Source organism: Cryptomeria japonica, chromosome 3, assembly GCF_030272615.1.
Source record: "Cryptomeria japonica chromosome 3, Sugi_1.0, whole genome shotgun sequence".
NCBI classification, from domain to species: domain Eukaryota; kingdom Viridiplantae; phylum Streptophyta; class Pinopsida; order Cupressales; family Cupressaceae; genus Cryptomeria; species Cryptomeria japonica.
Window position 1 is genome coordinate 932,862,451 of NC_081407.1, and position 19,918 is coordinate 932,882,368.

The 19,918-nt window shown below is 37.9% G+C and overlaps 1 protein-coding gene across 4 annotated transcripts in view; it reads right to left on the minus strand.

The window, feature by feature from the left end:
* LOC131040516 (ran-binding protein M homolog) overlaps window positions 1-11,363 on the minus strand; it is a 162,671-nt gene extending 151,308 nt beyond the window's left edge. The window contains exons 1-3 of one of the 4 annotated variants that reach the window (XM_057973482.2): window positions 11,106-11,362; window positions 9,752-9,822; window positions 9,265-9,601 (exon numbers count right to left, since the gene is read on the minus strand). In XM_057973482.2, the coding sequence (XP_057829465.1) occupies window positions 9,265-9,581 (317 nt within the window). In that variant the 5' untranslated portion in view covers window positions 9,582-9,601; window positions 9,752-9,822; window positions 11,106-11,362. Of the gene's footprint in view, window positions 1-9,264; window positions 9,624-9,751; window positions 9,823-11,105 lie in introns of all 4 variants that reach the window. The other 3 variants (XM_057973470.2, XM_057973464.2, XM_057973477.2) reach the window with 3 other exon arrangements.
* Window positions 11,364-19,918: the final 8,555 nt, after the last annotated feature.

The following is a 19,918-nucleotide window of genomic DNA, read 5'->3' on the forward strand; positions in this document are numbered from 1 at the left end:
CAATCTGTCTTTTGTCATTTGGGTTGTTTTGTGGGGTATAGACCAGAGATTCTAGGTTCGATCCGAATAGTCATCCCTAAAATGTTCAAGAACATTTCCTAGCCGAGTCACCATTTGTTGTGCTCGTTGCACAAACACCCCTGTTTCAGGGGACCCTCGTTGTTTTTTGAAAGTCTGCCCGATGGAGAGGAAGTTCAACCAAGCCTTGCATTTTCACCGAAAATCGCGAATTTCCAAAATTCACTCATTTGACCCAAAAAAACCGAAAATCACTGAGTGCATGGGCAAACAAGAGAACTTGGCACTTTCTTACTTTTACCAGAAGCCCAAATAAAATCCCGCATTTTCATCTAAATGCTTGAATTTCCTGTTAGGAGAGGTTTAGCATCTAAAAGAAATTGCCCAAATTCACTCAAGATCCCAAATTCGGTGAGTGAAGGGCATTCAAAACCTAGAATCGCACATTTTGGGCAAAATACCTGATTTTTGTAACAAGAAAGCATTTAAACCATAAGACAAACAGAAATCGCATAGAAATAAGGGTTCGCGGTTGGTATTTTTTCACATTTCATCACGAATGGCCAAGTTTATCATTAAATCGAAGGCTGGGCGAAATCAAGTTTGCATATTTTGGTGCAAGAAGCCGAAATTCCTTTTAGAGCACAAACTCCGCACCTTTTTGAAAAATGGCTGAATTATATGACAAGGTGGGCGTCCAAACTATCAAACAAAATCGCACTTTTTAAATAAAGTTGCCGAATTTCATATTGAGCAAAAGTTAGATGTTTAGAGTTGAAACAATAAAAAAATCGCACATCTCCTATAAAACGTCCAAATTTTACTAAAACAAGTGGTTTTAAAAGTTTAAAATTTGCAAAAGTAAAGTTCGCTTATTCCCCTTTATAAATACCAAATTTCATGTTAAAAGAAAGGGGGGTGTTTAAGATAAATAATCACTCGAAACATTTGAAATAGCCGAATTTTAGAAGACAAAAGGGTGTTCAAACAAAATTTCGGCCTTTCATTATATTTTGAGGGAAAAGAGGACAAAGTTCGCTTATTTAAAGTAAATGTCGAGTTTCGTTAAGGTAAACAAAGGTCCGACGATTTTTTGCACAAAGGCAAACATCTTTCATCTTTGTCGAAGCAAAGCCCAACGTTGCCTTTAAAAAAAAATTAATATTTGTTGAATTTATTTAATTTTGCAAGGTAATTAATTCAAGTTGAAATTGATTGTTTGCCGATCAATGACGTCGAGAAGATAGGATCGCGATCGAAGCCGGGAAGCGAAAAATGCAGAGCTAGAAACAAAATACGGAGATGCGCACCACCACTGAACCGGCAAGGTTGAAGATAAAAGAGTACACAAAATGCTACAAGGCATGCATTTCTAAGAAATACACAGGTGGAATTGATTCCAAAAAATCAGTTTAAAAAACTGAACTGCTTTATTGTAAATGGACTTCCTGTGGGCCCTGACTAATGAATTTAAAGTGAAAGGGGTGCACAGGTCAGTTATTTCCAACTACCAGATTGACTGAATTGATGCCAAACAATTGTCGGTAGCTAGAAAAGTGGTTGGGAGGACAACTGAAGAGATACTAGGCATGGGTTAAAGCTGCCAAGTTTCTAGAAGGCAAGTTGCAGCCCTTGGATGCAGTCAATCCTGGCCTTTGGTTCAAATTGTAAAATCTATTAAAGGCAAAGGCCTTTCTCTTGTAAAGGGTTAGATAGTTAAAAGGGAGAAAGTTAGAGGATTATTCGTTAGAGTTAGTTAGAATTTTAGGAGTTAGAAGTTAGATGCAGTTTTCAGATTAGAAATAGAGTAGAACTGCTACAAGAAATTGTTGTAATGGCAATTGAATCAATATATGAACATTGAATCTGGTGTTTGTTATCTTTGGTTTTATTTTGTTTGCATGGTTTCTTTCCAACTGGTTAAAGTAGAGTTCAATGGTTTTAATGGTGAAATGTGGGGGGTATTTGATGCATTTTGGGTTTATAACATTGGGGACCTACTGATTGTAGGTCACCGTGTATGGTTAGTCTGAACCCAAAACTGTGCCTAGTTCAACTGTGAGTATTTGCCTCAGGCTGCGCCAGAATTGGGTGCCTGATTGAATCCCCATGGTTTGAAAATCCATTTATACTTGGAGCTTGCACCAATCTTGCCGAGTTGTGAGGGTGTCTCTGGTGAAACAAGAATTGGTTTATGGAAATTTGTCTACCTGCTTCACTAGTCATTCCTACCATTGTACCTAGGTCCCCTAAACCCTTCCCTTTTGATTTTATTTCCCAGCTCAAGAATCGCAGCATCGTTAGATGCAAACCAACTTGTTGTAAACATAAGCCCCTTGTGTTACCAGCAAAACACATCAAACTGTTGAGCTATCCCGCAGTCATGACCTGACATTTGGAACCTTGAGGTTGTCCCCTTTGATCACTAAAAACAGCATTAGGGATTCCTTACGCAAGAGAGGATAGGATACTCAGCATTCTATTATGCGTTGACCGGAAGGAGTTGGTAATCCGACTTTAATCATGTCAACAAAAAGCATAAATATTCAGCACATCCCCATGCATACCACCAAGAACAAAGATGCTACTGCCTGTAACTTAATAACAGTTTTGATTTGATCCAGCCCATGGTGATCTTGTTGGATGCTTTGATTCCTTTCCTTTATATCTCTCAATGTGAGGGAGAGGTCACACCTCTTCATCATGCATGCCCTTTGGCAAGAGACACACCCTTTCACCATTAGCACCTTTTAACAGAGTGCAACTCTTCATTATTTCTGCCCTTTGAAAGGGACATAACCTTTCATAATCAAGTCTGCACTTCTTATTTAAATCAGATTTTCACTTCTCATTTCCAAATTATCCCCCCTCTCAAATGAGGTTCTCTTCTCCCTTTTATATCTCATTGTTGAGGGAGTCACAACTTTTCCATGTCTTTTGGTCATTCATTAACTTAATTAAATTTTAATTAATTATATTTAATTATCTTCTTTTATATTTTAATTTAATTTTTAATATTTAAATTTTATTATTATTATTTATTATTAAATTATATTTCAAAGTGGGGACATTACAGCCCGCCCTTCCCGAAATTGCTTGTCCTCAAGCAATGATTGTTTTAACTAAATCTTCTCAATGTGTGGATCCTTAACTAACCCTAGTAATGGTGATCGTAAAACGATTTTGGTTATTCCTACGGATATCTCTTTGAGACAAGGCAAGGAATGAACTTCTTATATTCATCAAGTTCTTATACTATCATTCCACGGTTTGAGCAATTTTACTCTCACACATTCTTCCTTCCTATGGGTTTCAACAGCCCCTATGTTGTCCTTCATGTTTGCAAAAGATGGGCTTAGGGTGATTTAAAACATGCACTACACTTAGAGTATAGTCCTTAAACATTTATAAGTACTCATAAGGCACACCAAGCATCTTCAAGGAAGGCAGACACACACATGAAGTAATCACGTTGAAACATGAAGCATAAAAAAAAACATTCATATTGATAATACATGAAGCAATCTCATAAAATACAAGCACATCCATGGATACACATGAAGCATGGTCATAAACACATGGAAAACATAAAGCATTTGCATGAATACATGCAAGGCTTGTAGTATACATGCAAGTCTTGAAACATAAACATAAGTAATGCATGAAGCAATAGCCATGAATACACGCAAGGTATGAAGCATATATGTTACATAGAGGCGCATAGCATACATATGAAATGCATATGGAGTAAACACTTTATGTATGAATCCAATATATCAAGTATGAAGCATGCACATGAATACATAAGATGTGAGTCATACACATGAATACGCATAAGGTGTAAAGCACGAAACACATAAGGCAAGAAGCATCTTCATAAAACATGAAGTATACATATATGGTATGAATACATGTGAAGTGTACACATGAATACATGTAACACATTAAGCTTGAAATATACACATGAATTCACTTAGGGCATGCAGTATACACGTAGCATAAAGTATACATGTGAGACATGAAGTAACACACATAAACATCATAAGACATGAAGTGTACACATAAGGCATGAAATAATGGACACATGTAGGCAAGAAGTAAAACTATGAGTATACGTAAGGCATGAAGTCATGAATACATGTAAGGCAAGAAGCAACACACATGGATATACGTAAAACATAAGCACTTAAGGCATGAAGCTACGCAAGCATGAATAATACATATGACACACGAAAGGCATGAATCATGAAGTATACAGAGGAATACATGTAAGGCATGAATCATGCACATAAGTACACTTAAGACCAAGTCACATGAGAAAAAAACACGTGGAAAACACATTAGGCAAAAAGCCAACATGTCAATTATGAAGCATGGATAAACAAATACACATGAAGCATAGACATGAATATGCATAAGGTATGAGTCATCCACATATCATAAATGTAAACAATGAAGTAGTACATACACATAAGGTACAAGCATCTATGAGAAATGCACTTATGGAGTGGATATGTTGAAGACACATCAATCATGAAGCATATATGTGAATAAACGTATTGATAGATCTTCCTATTGACTAGAATGTATTCATTGTTTTAGCCTTACCCTGCAAGATGGCAGGATCAAGGCTCTAATACCATTGTAATGTGCCCTAATTGGTTATACTTTAAATTAACCTAAATTTCCCAAATCTAAATTAGGCAATTAAGTTTATGAGAGTACCTTTGTATATTGTTTTCCTGCAACATATAATTAGAGAACGCATATGAAATAATACTTATAAACTGAAACATATACTAATGAATTAGATTGAGTGATAAAATTCTTTTTTATGTATTAATTAGCATCAGTATTATATTTGTTAGATAAAACCAGATTGTAGGTTAGTTGTCATTCTTTATTATCCATTTCTTAGTGCACTAGGGTAGGCTAGTTGGATAGGGTGTCCAAGAGACCCTCCACCCTAGGCCCAAGAGCAGATGCTACATCCCTCTTGGCTCCATGTGGCAGGTGTGAAGTATCAATCATAGAGTGGCGTACCCAGTGAGGTGTCCTATAGCCGTTCCCCCTCATCACAACTACCACCTCTCTTAAGCCCAAGAGCAGATGCTACCCCCTCTTGGCCCCATGTGGCAGGTTTTAGGCATCCACTATGGAGTGGTGTACTTAAGAGAGACTCCCTCATATGCAATGAACCATTTGTGATATTCTAATGTAGTTATATTTGTTATTCAATTCAGATCATTATGATAATCAATTATACTTGACATAGTTATTACAATTCCATTACATTACATTAGTGCCTTATACTAGAGTGTCATCAATGCTTTCTGTTATTACTATTTTGTATCAGTATTGATCACTATTTATCATTATTCCATTACAATTACTACACTGTTTCTTATATTATTAACACTATATAAATTATAACAATCTGTGCAAACTGAATTTGATTGCCTTATTCATTCTTGGATTCATTAACAAACACACACACACACACACACACACACACACACACATATGTTTAACAGTAATGTTATGTGTAATCATTTTAATGCTGTTTGAACTATTATATATTATTTGCTTATTCAGCTTTATATTGTATTAATGCTGCTAATTTAATTAAGATCATACACAACAGTTTATATTTAATGATATACATATAGGATTTTAATATAGAGAATACTGGCTGTTATATTCAATATTAAATCAGAAACCCTTTATATACGTAGCTGTCACTGAGCTCTTCCTCTTTCTTATCCTTGCTGGCAGTCTTTATTATTTCCTCTATGTATCATGAATATATATGAGATTAAGTATGACTGTCATACATATTGCAATCTATATTAATATTACTACAAAATTCTACATAACAACATTATCGGGCTTCATATATTAAGCATAAATATTCAGCACATCCCCATGCATACCACTAAGAACAAAGATGCTACTGCCTGTAACTTAATAACAGTTTTGATTTGATCCAATCCATGGTGATCTTGTTGGATGTTTTGATTCCTTTCCTTTATATCTCTCAATGTGAGGGAGAGGTCGCACCTCTTCATCATGCATGTGCTTTGGCAAGAGACACGCCCTTTCACCATTAGCACCTTTTGAAATAGTGCAACTCTTCATTATTTCTGCCCTTTGAAAGGGACATAACCTTTCATAATCAGGTCTGCACTTCTTATTTAAATCAGATTTTCACTTCTCATTTCCAAATCATCCCCCCTCTCAAATGAGGTTCTCTTCTCCCTTTTATATCTCATTGTTGACGGAGTCACAACTTTTCCTTCCATGTCTTCTGACTATTCATTAACTTAATTAAATTTTAATTAATTATATTTAATTATATTCTTTAATATTTTAAATTAATTTTTAATATTGAAATTTTATTATTATTATTTATTATTAAAGTTTATTTCAAAGTGTTAAGTTTTATGATCAGATTAGATAACACAATATTTCACAAAAATGCACAGATATTATCCTGGGAAAACCTTCCTCTTGAAGGTAAAAAAACCCAGCAATGAAGTATAATTTATCATTCCAAGTATGACAGGTAATTTTACAATGATTCACTTCACTCTTTGAAGTAATTGATTCACCCGACTGCTGTAATCAATTTGATCTGCTGTAGAAGTGAGGACTGCTTAATGGAGACCGATCTAACTTCAAGATGGATGAATCGCCTAGAGGAAGAGAGCACACCACTAACGAATGAAGTCGATCTGCTTGAAGAACACGAACTGCTGACGAATATCGTTGTTGCTGTCAAAGGAGAAGACGATCTGATCTATATATATTCCAATTACCAAGGAGAATGAAGGAGGCGATCTATATATATCCAACCATGTCTTAATCAAGCAACACGACTTATCCATAAGTCGGCTATGATATTAATCAACATGACTTTCCAATAACACGTCTCATGCCAAAGATCACGACTTCCAAGGTGGCCGATTATTATTAGTTGTGTTTTATTAACAAGTCGTTTCATTACAAAGGACGGAAATGAGGAATCGAACAAATTAAATGTGTAAGGCCGATTAGTGGTGCAGGAGCACCTAGGACTTGGGCTTATAGGTTTTTCTCAATTTTGGCTTGTACTAACCTTAGCCAAGTCAAGTATTGAATAAGGACTCCAGAAGGGTCCAAGAGTGAGTGTGATGAGTAAAATGTAGGCCTAGATTGAGTTAGTTCTTCTTAGGTTTGCATTTTGTGCAAAAGTAGTGGTTTGAGTAGGAAATTGACCTTCTTGATGGTCAAAAGTGGTAAAACTTGGTATAAGCATTAGGGAGGGTTAAAATAGTCTTAGGAATGCTTGAAAAGTCATGAGTAATGACTTGGAATAGGTTTCATAGATTAGGAAAGCAAAAAGTGCAAAAAGTGCAAAGTTGCAAAAAGTTGTCATGACAATTTTTGTCCTAGATTGCTTAGCGATGGAGTTAGGGATAGCCCAACACCCTAGAATGCCTCCACACGTGGAGAAGACTATAAAAACCTCCTCTTGCACGGTTACCAAGGTTGGAGTTTTGTTTTTGTAAGATCAACAATCTGAAACTACTCATTTTCAGACTGTTTGACATCATTTTGGCTTATTTTGCTCATATTGTGAATACAAATGGATTGAATCCATTGATCCAGTAATGGATTGAGTTTCTTTGGTGTGTTTCAGAGTTATTAGTTTCATTTCAAGCTTTGAAGTTAGGTTGTATTAGTGTTTTCATTGCTTTGTTTGCAAACAACCAGTTTTGGCTTGTAAATAGCACTTTTGTGTAAAATGGTTGCCCCATGAATTCCCTCCGTGCTACCATCATGGCCTGTTGGGACATGGAAGGCAACCACTTGTACAGTGTACATATGCAGGAACAAGTTCTGAAGATGGAGTTTGATATGACTGTCACCTTGTTCTAGGTGAGTCTAGGAGCAACCCGGCTAGAGGAGACAGGGTGAATTTGGAGTGTAAAGTGCAAGGGTGAATGCAAAACCACAAACTAACCTTTTGGAGGGGTCCATGAAGTTCATACAGAGTTGCCAATGCAAGGGGAAGCCTTGACAAGACCATTTGATGCTCATTTTCCAAACTTGACCAATCACTGCCAGTTAGAAGGCCTAGAAACCCTTCAAAACCCTCATTTTTGGGTTAGGGCATTGTATGGTGGGTTGAGAAACCAAAACCACCTAAATCACTTGGGGATAGGTGTATCATTGAAGAATATCAAACCTTGTTGCAGGGTCTTTTGGACCGTTTTCCTCTAAGCCCTAGAAAACCGGATTTTGGAGGCCTAATAGGGGCTCATTCCTTGTAGCCCTTTTCTAGGCAAAATGGTGAAATCGGTAAGAAAGCAAATGGATGCAAACCTCAAATGGACCCAAAAGGTATTCAAATCATGTTAGAAGCCACCTCCATACCTCTGCATCAACTCACAACAGTAGGAGGTCAAATTGACAAGTTGAAGACAAGACAGCCATAATGAGCACATGGGAAACATTGTGAATTGGTAGGGTTCCTAGTTAAACACTTGAAGCAAACACCTTGAAATTGACAAGAAGCAAGCCCTAGAAGAGATTGAGAAGGACTTGGAGGTCTTAGAGCATAGCTAGGCCTGGAGAGTTGGTGGAATTGAGCAACGCCAACAAGGTGAAGTGTGAGCAAGCTAGGTGTACCCCATCAATTAGGCCCTTCACACATTTGATGGCAAAGTCGACCCTGTAGGATCCGACCAAAGCTATCCATCAACACAAAGTGGGAACATTACAGCCCGCCCTTCCCGAAATTGCTTGTCCTGTGGGTACATTACATTCTTAGACCAGAGAATAGCTTTCAGAAAAGGAAGGTACAAATTCTGTTATCATGTGAAATTCTTCCAACTGAGTAATGCACCACCGGCAAGCAGGCAAGAATCCGACTGAGTTCTGTTCTGCCCACAACTGTATCCCTCCAAGCCACTTGGTTGGGTCACTCTACCGGGAGAAGGGGAGAAAGCAGCAAGCACAATTGGTTCTGTCCCACCGGGTTTACTCTGATAGCGAGACGAGATGGGGAGAAAATGGCTGTGTCATATCTGGTTTTGGAATTGTTTGAAGAGGAAATCTGAACTCTACACCTTCGGGATCCAGAGTAACATTATTTCAATACTTTGAAATTTAATATATAGATTTAAATTCTACAAAGATAAAATCTACATATAAAAGTATGCAAGTAAGTATAAATTTGAAACAGAAGCAAAAAAGTCCTACCCAGGTTGTCTGTGCTTGTTAAACTGCTGGTCAGTGAAGCCAATAGAAACTTTGCCCCGCCGTCCCTTGTTCTCAACATACATTTCAAAGTAATATAGAAGCTTCTTAATGGGAGCAGGGCAATTAGCCTGTAATGATCCAACATCGTAGTCCGATCTTCCTCGTCCAATATACTTTACAAATAGATTGTCAGCCGATACAACTAAGTAAGGGCCCGTGTCATTAGTATTTAGATGAGTCGGAACTTCTTCCTCTTCTACACCAATTATACGCCTATAATCAGAGTACACCACATCTCCCACTCGTTCCACATTCATTCTTCAGCACTAGAAGAAGTCTATAAAAGTCACAGCAATTAACTGTAATTTTAGATCCATAGAATAAAGAAATTAGTTGAAATGGCAGAATCAACTTAAAACAAACAAATAAATAAAACTTGAACCTTGACTAGACCGAATCTATATGCACCGAGTGAAACAAATCTCACCCTTATAATGTTCCTCAACAGTATGGAATTTGTTGAAAGTGAGATTGCAGAAAATGTATCTCTTCAACACACTGTCCAAAAAATTCAACCACTCAAAGGGTCAATTATCAAAATATTAAATTAGTATAGTAACGCATTTATCCCTATTTATCCCAAAACCAAATAAAGTTCCTGCAATGTACAGAAATGGAAAAGCAAGGACTAACTAGGACTTGAAACCCAGGAAACCTAGGAACGTTGGGGGTGCAATACTTTGCCCCTCATACGTTGGGGGAGCCTAACTTGTATACCAAAGCAACGATCGGCTAAAACTCAAACATAGGACATTCCATGGGAATAACAGGTGTTACACTGCTGAGCTACAGGGCCTGTGCAATACCATGTTGAAAACTATGGACCAGCTAGCATTTGGAAAATATGAACCCAGGGCTTCCCATGGGCATGTTTGGGTGTGGTTCTACTGAGGTGCCAGACCTGACACCATTCCCCACTCTTAGCTTAGTTTGAGACAAGTTATTACTGGAACATAGGACTTCACAAGGGCACGCTAGAGCACGGTACTACTAGAACTAAATTACTCACACTGACACCATTCTTAACTTCGGCATTCTCCAAATGGACTCAAATAAAGGGCAATGTAAGGCGTAGATTCGTTCTAGAGGATTCCAGCGAGCTCGAAGTGCATATACACCATCCCCTACAGTAGTTATTTGAGCCTCTTTCAGCAATTCTCTTAACTTTGAGATCAGTTACTACTCGAACTTAGGGTTTTTCATGGACATGCTTATAAATGGCAGTGTAAGGTGTAAATTCACTCTAGAAGATTCCAGAGAGCGTGGAGGGCAATAACGCCGCACAGCACTTATTTAAGCCTCTTTCAGCAATTCTCTTAACTTTGAGATCAGTTAGTACTCAAAAATAGGGCTTCCCATTGAAATGCTGGGCCATGGTATCATGGAGCCCTGACGCTGCTCTTATCTTGAACATAAGACTGTCCATGGGTATGCAGGGGTTACTATTAATTTACGAGTTTTGACACTGATCTTAGCTCTGAAACCATTTAAAAAGCATGAACACACAAGCGTTCTAACCTAGAAAATCCCCAACACAGAGCTACCAGACCCTCAAAGATTAATTTTAGTTTGTAAGACTCTGAGTTTAACCCTCCAAAACATCAGAATTTCTAGCTGCTAGATTTTATTCCTCTATTACTTTCTACTGGTCAAACGAATAATCAAATGCCTTCGAATTTGTGATTTAAAACGAAAATGCTTTGAAAGATCATTATAATTTATTGAAACTATAAATGCAGAGCTTAGCAAAGCCGAATTTGAGGACATTAGTATGCACTTACTCGATTATTAATTTTTATGGACGACTGATCTCAAGCAAAGAGCTTTATAGATCGGAAATTCAAATGCCTGTAAACTCTATTATTGAGATGGCGCGGTTTTTCAACTGTCTCAAAGTAAACCCTCGCAGTTGCAATTCATCTTAGACTAGCAATTGCACCTTAGTGAGAGTAGAGGGAGAGTGAGGGGTACAAACATTGAGATTGGGGATATGATAGAGATGGTAGAGGAGATAAAAGATAGGGAATAGAAAAAGAAGAGAGAAAAACATAGATAGAGATGGAAGAGATCAATATATAGATAGCATGAGAGATAAAAAGATAAAGATAGAGATAGGAAATGACATATACATAGAGGTATAGAGATATAAAGGTAAAAAGAGATGAGAGATAATTATGTAGAGATAGAGGAGAGATTCAAGAAGAAATATGGAGAGACAGAGATGGAGGGTGAACAGATATAAATAGATGAGGAAGGAAGATGTGGAGATGAAGATAGAAGGAAAGGGGAAGAGAGAGAGAAATAGATAAAGAGATAGAGGGTTAGATAAAGATAGATATGTGGAAATAAAGAGGGTGAGATAGAGAGATATAGAGGAGGAGCGAAAGGTAGAAAGAAAGGGAGAGATAGATGATGAGACAGAGTGATGGGTAGATTGAGATACAAGGAGATATAGAGGGGGAGAGGGAGAGAGACAAAGAGATAGATAGAGCCAAGCAAATATATAGGAAGTGATATATAGAGAGGTAGAGAGGGATATAAAGACAGAGAGGATGAGGGGGAGATGGGAAGATAGAGATAGAGGGGGAAGGAGTGAGAGCTAAAGGAGGTGATATAGATAAACTTAATAGCAAGAGTGAGAGACAAATAGAGGGTGGAGAGATAGATAAAGATAGATATAGGGAAGGAGAAATAAGGAGTGGTTGAATATGTGTGAGTGAGAGAGAGATAGAGATAGAGATAGGGAGTATGTGCGCGAGAGTGAGAGAGATACAAAGATAGAGATAGTGATCCAAACATGATTTAAATAAAACTAATAAATTTGAAAATGTAGAGAGAGGAATAGATATGGGAGTAGAGAGAGATGAAGAGATAACGAGATAGAGATATAGGAAGAGATGAAAGAAGAAATATGGAGATGAAGAGATAGAGAGGAAAATAGATATAGATATAGATATAGATATAGAAGTCTAGGAAGAGGAGAGGGGGAGAGAGAGAGAGAGAGAGATGGATGGATATGGAGACATTTCTAGATATTGAGGGGGGGAGAGGAAGATATAGGTATAGATAAAGATAGATGTAGAGAGAAATACGGAGAATTAGATAGAGAGGTAGAGAGAGGTAGAGGGAGAGAAACAAATAAAGATAAGGAGATAGGGAGGGAGAGATGGAGACGAAGAGATATAGAGATATAGAGGGAGAGGGAGAGGGGGGAGAGAGAGATAAATAGTGAGACAAAGACCAAGAGATATATAAAGACAAACAAATAAAGAGAAGTAGAGATAAACAAATAGTGATGGAGAGAGGAGGAGCTAGAGAAATAGTAGAATACACACACACATGGGAAGAGAAAGGGAGAGAGACATAGTGATAGAAAGATAGATATGGGGTAGGGAGGAGAAAGGAAGGGAGAGATGAGGAGAGATAGATAGAGAAAGGAGGAGAGAGGGGGGAGGTAGAGGAATAAAGGAAGAGGAAGAGAGGGGGAAATATAGATAGAAGGAAATATATAGATATAGAGAGGGATGAGGAAAGAGATGGAGAGAAAAGATATAGGGAGATATAGGTAGAGAAAAATATGGTTAGAAAGAGATAGAGAGGAGTGAGAGGGAGATAGAGAGAGAAATATAGGGATAGAGAAAGAAGATGAGAGATGGAGAAGAGAAGAGAGGGGGAGATGTCTCAACAGATATAGAGTTATAAATGACCCATAAAATGCCTATAAATTTAGGTTTGTAGTCACTAGATTTAAAGTTTAGAACTTAGGATTTGAATTTATAATGAAAAGGACATTAAGTTACCTAATCCAAGTTATCGAGTGATTTATAAGTGTGCATAATGTTAGATTAAACTAGGCTATAATAAAATTCGACTAACAAACTCTAAATACAAATTAATTTAAATACAAAAAATAAAAAATAAAACATAACTTTATATTTGTAAATGATATAAATTTAAAAATAAAAAATATGAAACATATATTTTTATCCCTTACACATAAAACCCCCCAAAAAGAAATGACACCTTTTTTCTCAACATTATTTTATATGGTCCAATAAAACAATACAAAGTGGTAAAGACAAGTAGAGAGAGGGATATATAGATAGAGGGAGAGGGAGAGAGTGGAAGATAGAGATACAGGGGAAAACGTGAGAGATAAAGGGGGTGCACTAAAAATTGAAAAGATAAATAAAACTAGCAGTTGCACGGGAAGTGTGCACAACGATAAGCCGATAGGGTTTATCGTGATCAGAGGGGTTTTTATGGTATGGCTAGTGGGGGGTAGGAAAAAATGTTGGGAGGAGTTGTTGTTTTTTTTTAGTTTTGTCTAACTTTTGGGGGGGCATTAAAATAATTAGTTAGAACCAAGCATAAACAACTAAAATTTGATTTTGTTTCAGGTATATATAATAGAGGTAAAATTGTAGGTTTCATTAAAATAAAACGAATGTTCTGGAAAAGCTATTATGATCAATCGTAGATTGTAGTTTGTTTTTCTTATTTTTGCATTATTAATATATTGAAGGGACTCTAGCAATTTAAATAGTAACAATGAATGAAAAGTAGGGACATGGCCATGAAGTGTTGAATATATTGTTTTGTAAAGTAAAACAATATTGTTGCTTGAGTGGTAAGATCAATTAACATTAGCGATATAATTTAAATTTAGCATAATTGTGATTATAACTACATCGAAGAGTATTATTAATTTGCATTAAAAGAGTAACACATGGAGATTGTGGATTCCATGTGGATTATAATGCGATGCTAGAGGATAATGTACTTTCATTTTATTTATTGAAGATGATTCCTATAAATAATTTAGAGACCAACGTAAATTGATATTGTCATATGGTAGTGATAAATTACTTGAATTAGTATAATTCTAGCTATAAGTACATCTTAGGTTTCTATTGGAGTTACAATTATTATATTTAATGTTCAACAAGTACTCCAGATTATGCAGGACTTGTTTTGTTTTGTGCGAAGATGGGTTGTATTGTATAAATACGGATATTGTGCTTTTTTTTATGTATATGTTTAAGGTGATTTGCAGAGATAATTTGGAGAGTATGGAATCAATAATAGCTAACCTAATGTTAGCTACAATAGCTCTTGGAGCGAAAGGATGAGGGTTTTTTTTTTGTTCTTATTTTTTAAGGGCGAGTGGTGCAGGATCACCTAAGGGTGAGCAAAGACCATTTTTCAAATTTTGGCAATTTTGGCAATTTTGGCATAAGGACTGGTGTTTGTCCATTAGGATGTCTATTTGGATCCTAGAGTGCATTTTGACTTCTTTTGAAAATTTCATGTATCGGCTTACCTATCCTGATAGCCCGATGAGGTGCCATCGGCTATCGGCGAGACTATTTTCTACCTACCCCGATGGGTCGATGAAGTCGCAAGCGGAGTGGAGCGAGCGGAGTGAGTCCATTGTGGAGCCATCGGGTATCGGCAAGACATGTTTTGGGCTAACTTGATGACCCAATGGGAAAGCATGCGGTTTGGAGCGCACCATCAGCCATCAGTAGAATATGTTTTGGGCTATACCGGCAACCCAATAAGGAAGCTTTCATGGGGAGCGTACCATTGGCCATCGGAAAGACTATCTCAATGCTAACCCGATGGAAACCAATGTGGAAGTGTGCAATGTGTGAAATGCCATCGGACATTGGAGTAAGTGTTTTGCAACTACTCCGATGACCCGATAGGAAAACATGCGAGTTGTAAACCGCCATGGGACGTCCCGATTAGTGTTGCAGTGCGAACCCGATGATCCAATAGAGGTTGAAAGACAGTTATAGTGGGAAACCGATTGTGTTGAGTTCGATCTCGTCCATTAGGGATGTTCTCATGACATGTCACAGAGGATATAAAAGACCCAATGGGCATTCTGTAAGGGGTTGGATTTGGGATTGTTGGATGTGATAGTTCCACAAAACGAACTTCTTTTGAATAACAATTTGTAGACCATTTTTTGTTTCCCTTCTCAGAGTTCTATAAATAATGGCTTAATCTGTAAATGCTCGTGTGATAGAGTAAATGTTTCTTTTCTGCGTTCTATGAGTTCCAATTCTGTGTTTGTGCCAAGATCGGTTTTGAAAATTAGTTGTCATTTTGTTTCTTATTTTCCGTTGGTGTCAAGCAGTCATAAACATGACTCTGTCTTGACTCTCTATCGTGGGATCCACATGACCATTGGAGGTTGTCAAGAAGAGTCAGTCATGTACAATAGAGTTCCATTTGTAGCAGACCAAGGAATGGCGTCAGTCATTTCAGCAAACTGGCCCTAGGCGAGCTTGATGATAGCTCGGTTAGGTATCAGTGACCAAAAAGGGAAATCACTTGCAGGGTAGACCAGAGTCTAGGCTATTGGCCTCAGACCAGAGGAAGATGGGATCGATTGGAGAGAAGGTCCTAGCATGAGGAGAAAATAACTTAGGAGAAGTTGTAGGCATAATCCATGGTAGAGCAAACCCTGTAAGGTGTCTGGTTAAATTTAGTGGATTAGTGAGTTGGTGGATTTACGAAAGTGAATTCACAAGGAGCAAAGTAACAACCCTCGGTAGTGAGGACCTGGAGTGGATTAGGGGAATAGAGAGACGTGTTCCCAGGTTAGGCTAGGAAGAAAGCCTTGGAGTGAGTCAAGATGACTCAAGCAACTAGGATCCTCCCTATCAGATTGGTATCAGAGCAAGTCAAGGACTTGGGGTGAAGAGTGTAAGACTGATCTAGTATCAAAAGAAGGAGTAAAGATGGTGACCAATGCAGAATTGGCTAAGCAGGTCGTTGACCAAGAAGATGAAAACCGATTGCTCAAGGAAAGGTTGGAGCAGTTGGAGCAGAAACTGGGTGTGATGGAAGTCAAGACAGCAGAAGTGAGTGGGAAGATAAACGAGAAGGGTAAGATGTTGGCAATAGAGGATGAAGTCCCTATACCAGACCCAGTTATCGATCAAGAACCATTCTTGAAGGCTTTGAAGGCAATGAGTGGAAAGTCTTTGGAAGGAGTACCACTGTTTAGTGGAAAGATGGAAGCAGAGTCGATAATGGAATGGATAGAAGGAATGGAAAACCATTTTGAGTGTGACGGTGTGACTGAGGCCCATAAGGTTAAGGTGGTTGAGTCAAGAATGAGAGGTGTTGTCGTAACTTGGTGGAAGTTTAGAGAGAGAGAGAGAGAGAGAGAGAGAGAGAGAGAGAGAGAGAGAGAGAGAGAGAGAGAGAGAGAGAGAGAGAGAGAGAGAGAGAGAGAGAGAGAGAGAGAGAGAGAGATGGCAAGAACCCCATCTCTACTTGGAAAGGGATGGTAAGAAAAATTAGAGAGACTTATCTTCCTGAGGATTATGAAGTGCAGTTGCATAGGAAAAGACAAAACCTAAGGTAAAAGGAGTTAGATGTAAGTACCTATACTGAAGAGTTCCAGAAGTTGTGTCTAAGGTCAAAAGTGATGGAGGATGAGAGCATCAGAGTAGCAAGATACCTTAATGGTCTGAGATGGAACATACAAGAAGAATTAAGTTTGTTGAGTCCAAATATCGTTCACAAATGTTACCAGTTGGCCTTGAAGGTAGAAGAAAAGAATAAGAGGAAACATGAAAGCACTAGTAGAGGCAGAGGTAGAGGCCGAGATTCAAGAGGTTTCAAAGGAAACTATGGGAGCAAAGGAAGTGAAACAAGATCGCAAGGGGAGTCAAAATTGACTGAGCAGTCCAACAAATCCAGTGGAAGAGGAAGTTATGTAGAGGAAGAGGTCCTAACAACAACAACAAAGGTAGATCTGGAAGTTCTGGTGGAGGTTCATACTTTGCAAACATGAAGCGTTACCATTGCAATAAGTTTGGTCATCTTGCCTATAGGTGTCCGGAGAAGGAAATCTCATCACATAAAGAGAAAAGAATTAATCTGATGATTCAAAGGGTGCTAATCAGGGAGCTGGTTAAAGAAGAACCAAAACAGAGGAGGTTTCTTTTTACAATAAAGTGCAAGATACTTGGTAAGGTCTGTAAAGTAATCATTGACTCAGGATCAACTGACAATATCATCTTTGAAGAAGCAGTAAGTAAACTTGGGTTGAGTAGCATGCCACATAGTCATCCTTACAAGGTCACGTGATTGAATAAAGGACAACATGTGTTAGTAAATGAACAAGTATGGGTTGAGTTTACAATTAGGAAGTATTCTGATAGGATTTTATGTAATGTTCTACCCATGGATGCTTGTCATTTGTTGCTAGGCAGGCCGTGGCAATTTGACAGAAAAGCTATCTGTGATGGAGAGAAGAACTCTTATGCATTCACAAAGGAAGGGGTGACATACAGGATTCAATCTTGGGTAGAGAACAAAGGAACCAAGCTTAGTAGACCTAATGTGTTGTTGGTTGGAGGAAAAGAATTTTTGAGAGAACTCAAGAAGGGAGATGGAGAACATTATGCTCTCTTAGTGAAACCTAGTCAAGAAGAAAATATTAAACAAGAAAGTTTACCTAAAGAGGTTCAACAGTAGTTAGAACAGTTTAAGGACATTGTGAGCGATGGAACACCCACAATGCTACCTCCTCCTATAACAATAAGTCACCAGATAGACTTTATACCCGGAGCATCACTACCTAATAAGGCTGCATATAAGATGACTCTTGAACAAAACAAGGGAGTGGCAAGACAAGTACAAGAGTTGCTTGACCAAGGTCTAATCAAGAAAATTATAAGTCCATGTGTTGTACCAATGGTGTTAGCAACCAAGAAAGGAGGTAAATGGAGATTATGTACTGACTCTAGGGCAATAAACAAAATCACCATAAGATATAGGTTTCCTATCCCTAGAATTGAGGATTTAATGGATTGTCTTAGAGAAGAAAAGCATTTTACTAAGTTGGATTTAAAGAGTGGATATCACCAGATCCGGATTAAAGAAAGGGATGAATGGAAAACATCTTTTAAGACTACAGGGGGGCTATATGAGTGGTTAGTTATGCCATTTGGGCTTACTAATGCCCCTAGTACCTTCATGAGGTTGATGAATGAGGTGTTGAAGGACTGCATAGGTAGATTTGTAGTGGTATACCTTGATGATATCCTCATATTCAACAAAACAGAGAAAGAGCATCTTGAACACTTGCAGATTGTATTAAGGAAACTACATGAGGAACAGTTGGCAATCAACCTTGAAAAATGTGAATTTATAAAACACAACCTCATTTATCTGGTTTTGTAGTGTCACAAGGCACTTTGAAAATGGATCCTAGAAAGGTGGAAGCAATACAGAGTTGGCCTACACCGAGAATTGCTACTGAGGTAATTCCATGGGCTTGCCAAATTTTATAGAAAGTTCATTCGAGGTTTTAGTGAAATTTGTGCTCATGTTCTTGATACAATTAAGGGTGGGTTGAAAACTAAGTTTAGGTGGACTAAAGGAGTTGACCAGCGGTTTGAATTACTCAAAAAGAGGATAGCTACCCAACCCATCCTAGTTTTACCAAGCTTTGATAAGTTGTTTACCCTAGAATGTGATGCTAGTCATATAGCAGCAGGAGTTGTTTTGAACCAAGAGGGAAGACCAGTAGCATTCTGTAGTGAGAAATTGAATGAAGCCAAGCAGAAATACTCATCCTATGACCTATAATTTTATGCCTTAGTACAAGCTCTTAGGAAGTGGAGGCATTATCTTTTGCCCAAAGAATTTGCAGTGTTTACAGATAACCAAGCCTTGAGTTTTATTAATTCACAAGAAAAGTTGAGCAATAGGCACATCAAATGGATAGAATACCTACAGGCATACACTTTCACTATCAAGCACAAAAAGGGACAACTGAACAAGGTAGCAAATGCCTTAAGTAGAAGACTTCTCACTGTCCAAGAAGTGACATTGCAGAGCATAGGTGTGGAGAGTTTCAAGGAGTTTTACAAGGAAGATGAAGATTTTTTTGAGGTATACAAGGTATGTAGTGAGTTTAATAATCATTTCAACAGCTAGTATACAGATTACACATTGCAGAGTGGTCTTTTGTTTAAGGGATGTCAGTTATGTGTGCCAAGAGGATCTATGAGGAAAAATCTCATACAGGAAAAACATAATGGCAGTCTTAGTGGACATTTTGGTCTGAATAAAACACTTGAGTTGGTGCACAGATTTTATTATTGGCCGAAGATGCAGAAAGATATCAGGAAGTATGTTGAGTAGTGTATTGTGTGTCAGAAAGCCAAGGGTACCAGTTCAAATGCTGGACTATATCAACCTTTACCAATCCCCAATGGACCGTGGGAGTGCATCAGCATGGATTTCATTCTGGGATTACCAAAGACCAAGACTGGCCTGGATAGTATTTTTGTCATCGTTGACCGGTTTAGTAAAATGAGTCATTTTGTTCCCTGCAAGACTACGCATGATGCTAGTTACATTGCACATTTATTTTTTAAAGAGGTGGTAAGAATTCATGGGCTGCCTCTCATTATAGTTCTAGACAGGGATGTGAAGTTTATGGCACACTTTTGGAAAACTTTGTGGACAAGACTGAGAACTAACCTTTCTTTTGGTTCTGTGTATCATCCGTAGACAGATGGTCAAGCTGAGGTAGATTGTTTATGGACTCCACCCA